A 15,408-nucleotide genomic window follows, 5' to 3' on the forward strand; every position below is an offset into this window, starting at 1 on the left:
TACATTGGTGAATGAATGAAGGTTCAATACGGTGATGCGTATCTGCCCACTCATCATAACACAAACAGAAACAGTAGATAGATAGATAGATAGATAGATAGATAGATAGATAGATAGATAGATAGATAGATAGATAGATAGATAGATAGATAGATAGATAGATAGATAGATAGATAGATAGATAGATAGATACTTTATTAATCCGTAAACGCTACTAACAGCATTCTCAGGCATCCTCTTTCCACCATGTTCTGTACAGTGACTTAGCATGCGCTATAAAACTGTGCTTCACTCTATTTCATTTTAGCTTATCTCTATTAAACTTATTACTGATATGCAGGTGTATGATAGTGTTGGCTTTTTCAAAAATGTAAGGTATTACTTTGATAAAAAGTGCAGTGTCATCACTTCATTTCAGAGTTTCTGTCACGTACACACAGTGAAATGAAATTCCTACCTGCATGTCTGACCAACACAGAGCAGGCTGCTACTGTCCTTGTCCAGTGCTCCCCATCTCAGTCCACATCCTGCTCCACTGGTTTTGTATCCTTTGTCCAACCATCCATCTGTTACACCATTTTGTAAACCTGCTTAAAATATAACAAAACAAATTAATAGGCAGCACCTGTGAGTACAACAGCAGAGTTTCCTTTGACAGTTTTATAAAAGTGACACTCAACTTCATTTCATGTGCAATTTCACCAGCACTAAAGGAGTGTTTTGGAGTTTTAAATGTTTGTGGGGGTTGAAAGAAATAAATTTTACTATTTAAAGTTTTGGAAACAGTAGTTTAGCCCTTTTAGACCCGTATATTTCTCAGAAAAATGTCCAGATGAAAAAAAAAAGGGGAAACTGTGAACTTGAATTTCAAAAAGGTGTCACAGATGGCTGGGGTTCTGACCCAGCTGGGACGCCTGGAAGGACCAGAAGGTGGCCTTTATATCTTCCAGGTCACGAGGGGGCAACCGCCCAGGGTTAGGAGAGGACCACGGGAAAGGGAACAAGGAGATTCCAACCCATTGGGACCCATGGCCACCACCAGGAGGCGCCTTAAGCCTCAGGGAACCTTGGAAACAATTACTTAATTGTGGCGAGCGCCCTCTTCTACGCGGTGGTGTGCTGGGGAGGCAGCATTAAGAAGAAAGACCCCTCACGCCTGGACAAACTGGTGAGGAAGGCAGGCTCTATTGTTGGCATGGAGCTGGACAGTTTAACATCTGTGGCAGTGCAACGGGCGCTCAGCAGGCTCCTATCAATTATGGAGAATCCACTGCATCCACTAAATAGTATCATCTCCAGACAGAGGAGCAGCTTCAGCAACAGACTGCTGTCACTGTCCTGCTCCACTGACAGACTGAGGAGATTGTTCCTCCCCCAAACTATGCGACTTTTCATTTCCACCCGGGGGGGTAAACGTTAACATTATATAAAGTTATTGTCTGTTTTTACCTGCATTACTATCAATCTTTAATTTAATATTGTTTTTGTATCAGTAAGGTGCTGCTGGAGTATGTGAATTTCCCCTTGGGATTAATAAAGTATCTATCTATCTATCTATCTATCTATCTATCTATCTATCTATCTATCTATCTATCTATCTATCTATCTATCTATCTATCTATCTATCTATCTATCTATCTATCTACTTCCGCCACACCCAGGAAAATGGAGGAAGACCCTTCCAGGGATGCCCGGAGTGCTTCCGGGGCAAAGGGCAGCACTTCCGCCACACCAGGAAGTGCTGCCGGAAGGACGTCATCGGACACCTGGAGCACATCCGGGCGGGAATTAAAGGGGCCGCCTTCCTACAATCGGAGAGCTGGAGTCAGGAGTGGGAGCAGGACAAAGCTCCCGTGAGGAGAGGAAAGGTGGCCACAGACAGTGATAGAAGTCCGAAAGAGGGGTGATTGTTGCTGGGAGCACTGTGTGCTGTGTGGGACTATGTATAATTGTGCTTAATAAATGTGTGCATTTTATAAAGATGTGGTTTCCGACTGGTGTTGTCTGGGCAAGTCTCACAACAGCTAAACACAATCCACAATGAGACAAAAAGATGCTCTGTTAGAAAAACATTATAATCCAGCAATAAAATGACTTTGCTATCCAGATGAGTTGAGAAGAAAACACATTACCTGTGTTCATAGATGAGATCCTGCTGTGAAGGTATACTGTAAAGCGTTGTTCATGTTGATAACAGTTTCCTCCCATCAGCCCCAGCACACTCCTGCTGCCTGATGGGAGCGGCAATTCCTGTCTGGTTTTTGGATTGCACCGTCCCCTCTGATACAGCCTATAGTTTATGATGGTGCAAAGGCAACACAAATGCAAAATTTTGTGAAAATGAGTTTGTTTTTGTGCAATTGGTGAACAAATACAAACAGAGAAGCAAACAGTGAACACTTTTATGTACAAAGATTTGGTAAAAGCCTTTATGTAAAGGATATTGGAATAACTTCCCAATTGTTCCATAGTGTAAGTAGCCTGGAGCAGAGGCAGGTTGAGCGCCTCACTTAGGGGTCACCAGTCGAGATTAGAAGTGACATCTGAACCAGCATTCTTCAAGAGAGGCACCCTTGGATGCTTTCATCGTTTTTTTGGCTCCAGTTTTCTTTCTGGTACAGAAAGTGCTTCACCTTAAACCACTTTTCTAGTCATGTACACTGTACGGTGCTTCAGACCACCCTCACGTCACCACGTTCTTGCCTCATCTCTGTGTGTATGGTTCCTTTGTAATCACTTGTCTCTTAAGTCATGTGCCTCTCACGATTTGGCATTGCTTCTGTCACCTGATCATCATTTCAGTCCTAGTCAGTGTTTCTCGTTGTTGGCGAGTTTATGGGGACACTGGATTAGTTCATCCGTTGTGGGGTGGCAGGTTTTTATTCCAAGCCAATTGCTCAAGTAGAAGCCAATCAATAGCAGCACTTGTTGTTTAATTTTATGGCTATTTAGATGAAATGTTACAAATGATTTATGGGCGAGAAGATTGTTAATTCTTAGTCCCTCCCACTTCTGTCTTATTTATCTTTAAATATTTTATTAAACCAGACACTTGATGATGAACACACAGGGGTGTAAATGGATCGGAGTGAGGTGGTGAGCTGCTGTTCCTCTGTTATTTTCTCATTGTTAATTAGAAAAAATGAAATGAAAGAAAAGATAAGCTATAAAAACTCACAATGAAGCCCTTTTAAGGCTAAAAAGCAACTGAGCATCGGGAATCCTAACAAACATGGAGAATGGTGCTTGAGCACCCTGCTCTAGAACAACACAGGAGCTGCACATTGCTCTTTCACAATTTTTATTTTGAGCCCCTGAAATCCTCATGGCCTTGAAAAATGAATATTGTCCAGATGGCTTCCTCCGACTGCCCTGCCTAACCCTGTGTCTCAACAGAGCATGTCATGGGGTGGAACTGATGTCCCAGTTTTAGCTGATGCCTTATTAGAGGTGGGAGTTGCACCCTTGCTATGCAGATTCATCCCTTAAGCAGTCCCAAGAAGTCCTCAATGCTGGTTAATCTCTCCCAGAAGTCTCCTGCTGTATCCTTACCTTCATATGACTTCCATGCACTGACCCGGAGTATCTGGTTAGTGACCCTGACCTTGTGTTTGTGCTTAGTATGGATAGTCTGTGATCTGTACACAGCTCTCTGACCGGGAAAACCTGTTTACCACCAGACCTCCAGGCACTTGCTTAGCAGTTGTAAACGATTCAAGTGAAACATTGACTGATAATTCTGACAAAACAAAAGATAAATCCACAAACACAGAACAAGTGGGAGGTATTATAATAGTTTAGGTGACTTAAGGGTCAGTGATGTGGTACAGCGTACTCCCGCCTTGAGTCATATCCAGCCATATTCTGAAACCACTTCTGAACACATACTGTACTGGAGCTTAATCAAGAAGGAAAAAACATCATTTCCAATTGTGAAGGGGCTGCCAGTCCACCTCATGGCATACTCACTCACACAGCCTCAACACAGACACACTAATCAACCTAACCTGCATGACTTTTGGATAGAGGAGGAAACAAACACAAATGTGGAAAACTTGAAGACTCTTAAGGAGTACATGACTGGGACAGAATTTGAAGCCAGTTGCGTAGAGCATAGAGATACTGTAGCTGTGATAAAGGTGGTGCTGCCAACACAAAAATGTCTGCCCATTTATTTTCAAACATATTTTATTTACTTCTGTGCATATAGTGGGATTCAGATGTGGACACCCCACCCATCATCATACAGAAACTCACAAACACACCCAGGCACCGTCAATGTGTTTACCATTCTGTACATCTCTGGGATATGTGAGTAAATACAGAGCAGCTTCAGTGACAGTGTCCTGCTCCACTGACAGACTGAGAAGATCGTTCCTCCCTCACACTATGGGACTCTTCAATTCTACCTGGGTGGGGGGCGGTTTGGGGAAACGTTAACATTATACAAAGTTATTGTCTGTTTTACCTGCATTTTTATCACTCTTTAATTTAATATTGTTTCTTTATCAGTATGCTGCTACAATAGTATGTGAATTTCCCCTTGGGATTAATAAAGTATCTATCTATCTATCTATCTATCTATCTATCTATCTATCTATCTATCTATCTATCTATCTATCTATCTATCTATCTATCTAAAATCAGAGGTCTTTGAAGAAAGGCCACATAAACACAGGAAGAACATGCAAACTCTGCTGAGGCAGCAAGTCTTTTAAAAGTTTGGCACTGCTATTAACAAATGAGTGAGAAATGTGTACATTTATTTTAATGGTAGGATTATTTGTATACATGATCAAGGTTTACAAACATATGCTGGGCTGATTTCCTACTTTAGGGCATGATAACATCAAATTGTCCTTGGACGCAATTCCCAACCTTAAAAAACAACATTGATCTACTGGCTAGTAATGGGGGAAACAAAAAAGTGTCTAAACATAGTGCAAGTCTGCAGCATATCAGAAAGAGACCAACAAATCTTAGACGATAACCAAGTCCCGTGAAGAATACTGAAACACAACACTCCCATGTCTTAGTTTTTTTTTTTTTTTTCCCCACTCACCCACTGAATGCTTTTAACTCATTCACACTGGAATATGACTGACAAGGGGTCCAAAAAAAAAAACATCACCATTATAACCCTACTGTGCCTAATTATCAATGGTGACCAAGTTATTAAGTGAGACAACTCCAATCATTAAATAACCGTCTCACCTAATGTTAGTGGTGCAGAGCTCAAGTGCAAGGATGATAAAAACAAACAAAATTTCTTTAATATAGACAGGTCTCAATTTAAAGCCATGTCACTTTAGATGACTTTTCCAGTCGATAGGTGTGCTCCTGTGAAACCGGTCACCTAAAATGACATACCCAGCAATGGACTCAATCTTATCCTGCACTTGTTCTGATACATTTAGGTAGGTTTGATTTTCTCTTTAGTTGTACGGCTGAGCTCTGTGTGTATGAGAGTGGACAACCAATGAATGCTCGCAGACAAATACAATGAATAGAATGCAGCAACAAGGACTAAGGAATGTGGGCATTGTGGACCTTACAAACTGATGAAGCTCGTCTGTCTGATGTCTCATGTTTTAAATACCATGACAGAATGGGAAAAAGAAAAAAAAACACAAAAGGACAATCGTGGTTCAAATCACCATACCTATTAAACCTTTGTACAGCAACAACTCCATCAGGTAGCATGTTATTAGCTGCCAGAAAGAGGGGTCAGAACCCCATCATGTAATTTGATATGTCAAGTTGTGTAAATTGACATGGTCTGGCACCAAAATCAGCAGCTGTTGTTGGCAAGTCTTACATACTCCACGAGTAGAAATTGCATAACATTAACTTAATAGCAGTTCCACAGATAAAAATGAACACAAAAACCTCTGAACTGCATTTTAATTAATTTTCATCTAGTGATTTCCATTTTACATGCAAGTTTGGACATGGATGAATACATAGCAGCCATGATTAATAATGAGGAATAATGCTGCACACTACAGGCTGTGACCATTTTTAACCATTTTGTACTTTACTTTCAAGCACAAAAGTCACTGAGTGCAACCAGTAGCACAGACATAAAATCCCAGCATTATAAATACGTGTCACAACTGTGTTATCTCGGAGAGTACAACTGCTTAGATGGGAGGTGATGATCAGCGTTCACTCAAAAAAAAACAAAAACACACAGCACATTTGCGCTGAGGGATTAATCACCAGTTAGTGGTGGCTTTTCACACCATTAATAGGCCCTTCTCAACATACTCTATACACCTGTGATTTTTTTGATAATTTTAGTTTCATTTATTTGTGTTTTATGATTTAACATACAGTAACACTGCTTCACTATCATTTTATTGGTAAATATGAAATGCTTTCCTGTAAAATAATAAAGTGTTACACATTTTTGCACACATTTTCAGTATAAGTTCCAACTTGCATAAAAAATTAAGCTCCATTTCTACTGATGTTTGTTACCAGGGGGTTGCCTATATACTTAATTGGAACACCTAGTGATACCCAGTTATGACTTAGGATCTGTTGCAGGGTAAAATCAAGATATGTCAACCACTTACAGCCCACGTGATTTATTTTTCTGTGTTCCCTTTTACGGAAGAGTCAAAACTGTTGGAGAGCCAATAGGGTCAGGTCTGTTGGGGATCGGAACTGGTGTGATGCTAAGCGTTGCCCGCTGCACGGCAGCACTCGGGTCCCAATTTGAGGTGGCCCATATGGGTGGGCGCATGGAACGTCTCGTCTCTCCGGCAAGATGATCATCTTCCTCTGCTGTTGGAGGAGCTTTTCAGTTGCGGCACTCTCCGAGGTGTGCAGACCGGGGACTGGCCAGATCTCTGTAGGTGGATACATCTTTTATTGGTCTGGTCGGTCTGATGACTGTCATACTCGGGGAGTAGCTGTTGCTGTAGTGGATTGGCTTCTTCTGATGGTGTCCGATGTCACTCCTTTCAACGAGCCTATTACGAGACTCAGATTGCAGGCACTCTCTGGGTGCCTTGTCTGTTGTCTCAGTGTATGCGCCGACCGTGGTGAGTGATGTCTCGGTGAGGGAGACATTTTATTCGCAGCTTCGCTCAGTGGTTGATGGTTGCCCACAAGGTGACACTCCTCTGGTCATGGGTGACTTCAATGCAGCCACTGGCACTGACAGGGCTGGCTATGAGGATTGTCTCGGTCCCCATGGGTCTGGTGACTGTAGTGAAAGTGGCTCCATGTTCCTTGACTTTGCAAAAGGTCAGGGGCTGCAAATTGCCGGATCATGGTTCCAGTGCCCTGAACCGCATCTTTGGACTTGGTACTCCAACACTGGTGGTGCGGTGAAGGAGATCAATCACATCCTCGTGGGCACACGCTGGTGGCTCTTGCAAAACTGCAGGGTCTACAGAAGTGCCCAGTTTGTGAATTCTGACCACAGACTTGTTGTTGCTACTCTTAGGAACCAGCTTAGATCCAGTAGGTTACCACCTACTAGAAAAATGAGCCTGGACTTGGCCAGACTCCAAGACCAGGCTGTTTCTAATGAGTTTGCATGCAGTTTGTGTGAGGAACTTGCAGATTTGGGTACGACTACTAATCCTAATGTGATGTGGGAGACCATCCGTGACAAGACCCTGAGGGTTGTGTTGGTGTTACCGGTGTTCCCAGAAGGAGGTGTTCCATCTCGCAGGGCACCCTGGAGATCACTGAGAGGAGTTGCAATGCACGGCTCAATGGCAACTCTGGTCTGTACTGGGAACTGAGAAGGACAGCTGTAAGGGCTCTGAGGGCAGATAAGGAGGTGTTTGTTAGAGGAATCTGTGAGCAACTGACACACCATCTGTGGTCTTGCGACCCACATCCTGCTTGCAGAGGAATCGAAGCATTACACACATCTGAAACTGTGCCTCGGAGAGTCGCAGTCAGGGCAGGTGATGGAATGGTCCTTACGGATGACACTACAGTTGTGACCCGCTGGGCTGGCTACGTTGAGCAGTTGTTCAAAGCTGATCCTCTGGCTAGGAGGTTGGATATCTCTGGGTCCACAGTTCTTGAGGCCAATCCTCCAATTAGCTGTGAACCGCCCAATCTCACTGAGATTGCAGAGGTGGTGAACTAGCTGAGGGGTGGAAAGGCTACAGGGATCTGTGGTATCCGGGGTGAACTTCTCCAGACTGGCTGTCCTCCTGGCATTGCAAGCAATCTTTGCTTCCATTTGGGAGACTGGCATCATCCTAACTGACTGGAAAACGGGACTTGTCGTCCCTATCTGGAAAGGTTAATCGCCTAGATTGCAGCAACTACAGGGGGATAACACTGATCTTGGTGCCAGGTAAGGTCGTTGCTAGGGTTGTCCTCAAAAGGATCCGTGATCACTTGCTCACCTAACAGCGACCAGAACAGTCTGGTTTTACGCCTAAGAAGTCTACCATCGACCGCATCCTGGCACTGAGGGTTCTCATGGTGCGCAAACACGAATATCGGCAGAGTTTCTTTGCAGCCTTTGCCGATTTTCGCAAAGTGTTCGTGATAGAGATGCCCTGTGGGACATCCTGAGGATTCGCGGGATCCCATCGAGGTTGCTGGATATCATGGCTGGCCTGTACTCTGGTACTGTGAGTGCTGTGCAGAGTGGAGGCAGGACCTCTGCGCTTTTCCCAGTGGATTCTGGGGTTCATCAGGGATGTGTTCTGCTCCTACTTTGTTCAATGCTTGTATGGACTGGGTGTTGGGCAAGGTTGTGGGGTCCAGCGGCTGTGAGGCATTTGTTGGCAAAGAAAGATTCACGGATCTTGACTTTGCTGACGATGCTGTGATCTTCGCGGAGTCAATGGAGGCTCTGATCAGGGCGCTCAAGAGACTGAGTGAGGAGTCTGAGTGTCTGAGCTTGTGAGTGTCCTGGATAAAAACCAAGATCCAGGCCTTTAATGACCTCTTGGGCACAGCCATCAGCAGTGTGGCTGTTTGCGGAGAGAGTGTTGACCTTGTTGAGAGATTTACTTACCTTGGCAGTGACATCCATGTCTCTGATGACTCTTCCTATGAAGTCAGTAGACAGATTGGGAGAGCATGGGGGGGGTCATGAGATCGCTGGAAAGGGGTGTGTGGCGCTCCTGGTACAGTATCTATGCAAAAGGACAAAGATCCAAGTCAGAGTCCCGGTGCTTCCTGTCTTGCTATATGGTTGCGAGACATGGACACTATCCAGTGACTTGAGATGAAGACTGGACTCCTTTGATGTGTCTGTTCGGAGAATCCTTGGGTAACCTTGTGCCTCCTGAACGAGGCACATTACCTGCATTGTGAGGGAGCATCAGTTATGGCACTACGGCCATGTGGTGCGTTTCCCCGAGGGTTATCCGGCTCATAAGATCCTCATTGTTGGGATCCTCGAGTGGCTGGACCAGACCAAGGGGTCACCCATTTAACACCTGGCTGCGGCAGATAGAAGGTCGTTTCCAGAGGGTGGGACTGGACCGTGTGTCTGCCTGGGGGGTTGCAAACCGGGATCTCGAGTTGTTTCATTGTGTAGTGGGTGCGGCAACACACTGTACCAGTGCATGCTACCCAACTTGACTTGACTTGATTTTTTACCATAAATGACCAACCTCCACTCCACCATAGGTCGTACTTGAGCAGACACCTCCATTCAGTCATGCTGAGCCGATTCGAAGGTTGACAGTCATTGCACCAGAACGGACATCACAGACATCAGTTTCTGTTGGGCTGCTTTCCTCTGCTGGCACAGGGCTGCACATGCAGGAGTGAAAGCAGATGACTTGAAATTAAACAGAATGACTCAGTTTTAGACTTGGCACGTGAAGCTTGGCACAAACACCAACCAGAGGCAACCAATACTATACACTTTTAATTTGCAATATAAAATGATTCACTTAAGTGGAAAAATACAATCCTATTCTGTTGTTCGATTCTTTTCAGTCCATTATTCGAGCTAACATGAGTGGGCCTTCGGCATCCCTCAAATTTGCTGAAAGCAGCAGCATTTATTTCCACCACAGAAACAGTGGGGTTAACAAAGCATGCAGTGCTCAGAAATTCAATCCAAGTCCTGGCCCGATTTCCAGAGCATTCAGGAAGATAATCTCAGTGGAGACAGCAATCCTGATGAAGGATGCTAGATTTGCTATTTTGTTCGTCTAGTTTCCAGGTCTGTACTTCAAGTGCAGGCCCCAGCCTGACACGCATGCAGCAAAGCCACCTTTGTGCCTAGATGAGGGCCAACAGCAGCAGCAAATGAATACCCATCAGCTTTAAGGAGGAACCGTCGATTTGTCTGTGCCGTCTGCTCAAAGGCCAAGAACTGATTTTCCAGCTGTTTCTAAGAATTTAGATTGGAGGGGGAGTTTAAAGAGCAAGTCCAGGACAAGGCAAGCATAATCGGATGAGAAGAACACCAGCGCCCTCTTGTACTCAAACCATGGAAAATACTGCATCTACGTGAAGAAGCTGCTTTATTATTAGAATGACTGGGAGCGCCTTGCACATGGGAAAGACGCTATATAAATAAAGATTTATTATTATTATTAACTTCTTATATAATGCTCTTCTCAGTGATACATTCAGTGCTGCAAAGTCTTAGAACCAAATAAAACATAAAAGTATATGTACATACATAAAATATAATAATTTGATCTTCATTTACACAGTATCTACAAATAAAGGTGAGTTAAAAAAATGAAAATTTGATGTTGCAATAATTTATTCAATGACAAATGAACAGATATGCTATTTCTGTCTGTGGAAAAAGTAAGACTACCCTTGCGGGTACTGCCCCCCTCTAATATGCATTTCCTATAATTGTCAACCAGCCTCTCACATCCACGAGTAAGTACTTTGGACTCCTCCTTGCTGAAATTCTTTCACTTGTGTGATGTTTCAGGAATGGCTTATGTTCATAGTCCATTTTCAAATCACCCCTCCCAAGCAAGGCATCTTGACTGGCATTTAGATTTACGCTTTCATCTGGCCATTCCAGAACCTTCCACTTCATTTTTGAATTTACTCTTATAAATTTACTGTTAGGTTTAGGGTCACTAGCATGGTGCAAGGTCCACTTTCAGCTGAGCTTCAATGTTCTGACAGATGGTCTAGTATAATCCTTGGGCGGCTTCAGGTAAAATGAAGAAATCAGAGAATTCTTTGATAGTAAAAATCAACAAAGCAGACCCAAACCATAACATTTCCACCACAATGCTTTACAGTTGGTACCTGGTTCTTCCAGTCAAATTTTGTCTTTATTTTTTGCCACATGTCTTCTGGTACTCTGGCCAAATAACTATTTGCTTTGTCTGTCCAGAGCACATTGTTCCACGAGTCCAGGTCTTTGCCTAGGTGTTTGGTGTTCATGGGCAAACTAATCTTACTCTGATGTTATTTCTGCACAGCAAAGGGTTTCTCTTGGCACTTGTCCCATGTACATTTAATTTGTGCAGCCTTTTCCTAATGGTACACTCATGCACTTTGGCATCAACAGTGGCAAGAGCTACTTGTTGCTACCATGAAGAAACTTTGGGGCTGTGAGAGACTTTTTTCAGCATCTTGCATTCTGTTCTTGACCTGAACTTGCTGAGTAAGACAGCAGTTGTTTGAAATCTTCTCCACTTATAGATGATTTTCCAGACAGTGGAATTGTTTATTTCCAATTTATGGAGATCTTTTTAAGTTCCTTCCCAGACGCATACGTTATCTATAACCTTCTATCTGAAGGTCTGAGAGAGATCTTTTGATGCAAACATGGCGATAACCCACACTTCAAAAATAAAGAGCAAACCAGACTAAATGCCTGAAGTTTAAATAAGACAGGTTAAGACACGATCCTCTCCAATTAGGTTCTAATAATTTGCATCTGATCTGGTGAACACAATTCTAATTGTAGGTGTGTACTTAATTTTTCTACCCACAGAAAAAGCATATATCTGTTCATTTGCATTACTGTCAAATTTTCATAATTTTTCTTCCAATTACATCATTTTATCCACACTTTAAATAAAGATCAAATATTGACATTTCCACATATTAAAAAAAAAGACAAAAACATTTCATTATGTGAATTAACATTTTCACATGTTTACATACATCCATCCATCCATCCATTTTCCAACCCGCTGAATCCGAACACAGGGTCACGGGGGTCTGCTGGAGCCAATCCCAGCCAACACAGGGCACAAGGCAGGAACCAATCCCGGGCAGGGTGCCAACCACCACCGCAGATGTTTTACATACATTAACGCATTAAATTTAAAAGTAATGATGAAAAAATGACCATGATGATAAACAATGCTATTATTTAGAACACTGTTCAAAATCCTTAATGCAATGATGGGTAAAACTTATCAGTAAGATTACAAGGTTAATATTGCCTCAAAAAATCAAGCAATGCATGTAAACATTTTATGATGAACTCTTTAATAAAAGTCGGCCCAAGAAAGCAGTCATAAGCTTTATATTTTACTGGGCCACAATGCCAACAAGCTGAAAAGGGAAACCCTGACACTGTCTTCACCTGCAACAGCCGCTAGAGTTACTATTCGGACACGTTTAGGCCAATATGTTGATCTCTGATGGTTCAAATGAACATGTATTTTTTACTGAAGTGCCTTAATGAAAGATGTCAGTCATGATGGGATGCATTAATCCTCAAAAATGGCCCATGCCTCAGGTCATCTAATCACAAACAAGCTATAAGACGACCATTAAAGTACTTTCAACCTTCTTCTGCTGTCAAAGGGCATGCGAAACAGACAGACACAAACATACTTAAGATACTTCTATTTATTCATAAATGCATGTTTTACAGTTCTTAATGTCATCACAAAAACATACAACTTATTTCCTTTTATATTACTGGGGTATAAACAAAACATGAAAATAAGACTAGAAGTTAGAGATGGAGCATACTAGAAAACATGAGCACTAGGATTATACATTCAAAGTTCCAGTTTTGACACAATTACTGGTACAAACCCACTGGTGTGCCAAACAAACCTACCCAAGTGCATTACACTTAATGATATATGCATGCACACACTCTACACACTCTATCAATAAGCATGTACATGCCTCCAGCATGCATCCAGAACAACAAACAATCCTCATCTCTACTTAGGGTTGGGAAGTTTCAATTGACCGAGAAGGAGAGAAGGGGAAGGAGAACAAAAGCACAAAACAGGATTCAGTTTATTTCCAACAGCAGAAGTGGAATGTTGGCCAAGACCTAAATGGCCAGAAATAATTACACTGTGGGGTGTTAAGAGACACAGCAGACCTACTAAAGCCAACCAGCCTTCAGTGCTGCAAGAGCCGTGTTTATGATCAGCAAAGCAAATCAGGACAGCAACCTTCACAAGCAATAAAGTCCAAAACTTGATGAGCACCTTCAATGGCATATAACCCACAATGGATTCTGGATATTTCTTCAACAATTTTGTCCTTTAGTTGCCATGTATGCAGAAGTTGGAAACAAATCTTCAAGCAACACCTATTGCACTTTAAAAAATAGATTTATATTACCAATTCAAATATCTGTGATCGCTCCTTCAACCCAAGCAAGACATGAGTACCATACATTTACATAATAAATAATGCTTACAGGCAAAAGTACAAAAGAAAGAATATTGCTTTTAGAGGTGAGCTCATAAAGGCTTTGACTGAAAACAAGGGCAAACAACAGAAATGCACAAAAACACAGATGATGTGAAAAGCTATGCTGAAAGTACTTTTCTCCTCACAAATAACTAGAAAAGGCTTCCCTTTCGGATGAAACCTGATAAATAAAAGCTAGACTTGGTAAAATTTATGAACAATAAATATTGCTAAAAATTAGGCATATTAGCATCTATTATGGCCACAAGCCTTTTAACTTCATTTCAATTTTAAAACTGATATGAAAACAATCCTCAATGAGGATGGCATAATGATTAAATACTTATTGAAGACGATGCACATGGAAAACGTCTAAATTCATTCTCAGCTGAGCAGTATAGTATTTTTGCATGATGAACATGCCTTGGATTGCATAGAATTTCTAATAATGCACATATTTATGCTCAACTGAGTTGCCCCTTTTTAGTGTCATTTTTCTATTGGGAGTGTGAAGTGGTTTCCAAATGTAAAAGTGCCAGTTTTCTTTTTGTTTTTAACAGAAATGACAATGAATAAAGTGTGTAGAGGCACTGCGGAAACACTGAAGTTAAGAAGATGCACAATTAAACATCCTGCACGTCTCTAGGGATCATTCAAAACTGAGCTATACCCCTGCTCACCTGTTTTGCAAGGAGACTCTCTCTGCATCCTGCAATACTAAACAAAAACATCTAATCCAATGGTCCCAAAAATCAGATTAAAAAAATACAAAAAGAAAATGGTAACAGCCTGCTCCTGATATATAAAAATACACAGAAATCCTTCATTCTTTACACAAATGTAACAAGTAAAAAAAAAGGCACGGGTGACTGAAAGCTTCCTCTAGGACACTGAAAGAGGCTTTAAAATTGATCACACTGCTGTTTACTTACACAAGTGCACGCCCATTACAAATGGCCAAACTGGCCAATGGAATTTTTTTTATCTGCAAACTCTTTAGCCCTGCATAGAACAGCTCAGATTTTACAGCCAGTTTAGATTTTGAGTTTAGGCTAACATCTACAATTAAATGCTTTCTAACATTCCAGAATTACACATTACCTGAACAACAAGTTTAATTTTTCTACAGGTGCGGTAGGTCAATTTTGTACAACAAAAAAAACAAAAAAAAAGCTGTCAGTGCAGGAGAAACCATCACCTCAAAATACATTTTCTGCAGGGTGTCAAGAAGATAAAGTTGAGCAGAGAAAAATGAGATACTCAGAGGAGCAAAGGGTCTATGGGTGTTCTGTATGAGAATGTTGGAATAAAATACAAAATAGGGAATATTTTCCTTGTTTGATGCCATTCAGCATTACTGATTTGTTTGTGCAAAAAAAAAAAAAAACAAACAAAAAAAAAACAAAACATCTTTTTCACTCCACTGTTACAGATTTGGCCAAATTCCTTGGGCAGTCAACCTGCAAAAAGAAAAATAAAATGGCTACATTTAACACACACAGAAGCAAGAAGCAATTAAAAATAGTCACATTCCAGAAAACCTAAAAAGGGTGTTCAGAGAAAGCACAGTTCACATGCAGTCATAGAGGAACAATTTAGAATTGCAAACTTGTTCGTTCTACATGCAAATGCCAAATTTATTACAGTTTGTATTAATATTTATTTTTCTCAAAACTGAAGTGGCTACACTAAGGCAATTGTATTTATTAATGTTCACTGTATGAGGTAAGTGTGTGCATACAAGAAAATACCCTTAGAATCAGTGAGCAAACATCATGTCATGTATTGAATTGGCTGAGAATTTAA

The 15,408-nt window shown here is 41.7% G+C and overlaps 1 protein-coding gene across 2 annotated transcripts in view; it reads right to left on the reverse strand.

The window, feature by feature from the left end:
* Window positions 1-12,774: 12,774 nt before the first annotated feature.
* Window positions 12,775-15,408, reverse strand: part of gfpt1 (glutamine--fructose-6-phosphate transaminase 1) — a 113,831-nt gene continuing 111,197 nt past the window's right edge. For both annotated transcript variants that reach the window (XM_051924102.1, XM_051924099.1), the window contains exon 19: window positions 12,775-15,062. In XM_051924102.1, the coding sequence (XP_051780062.1) occupies window positions 15,018-15,062 (45 nt within the window). In that variant the 3' untranslated portion in view covers window positions 12,775-15,017. The remainder of the gene's footprint in view (window positions 15,063-15,408) is intronic.

Source organism: Erpetoichthys calabaricus, chromosome 1 (genome assembly GCF_900747795.2).
Source record: "Erpetoichthys calabaricus chromosome 1, fErpCal1.3, whole genome shotgun sequence".
Lineage (NCBI taxonomy): Eukaryota > Metazoa > Chordata > Cladistia > Polypteriformes > Polypteridae > Erpetoichthys > Erpetoichthys calabaricus.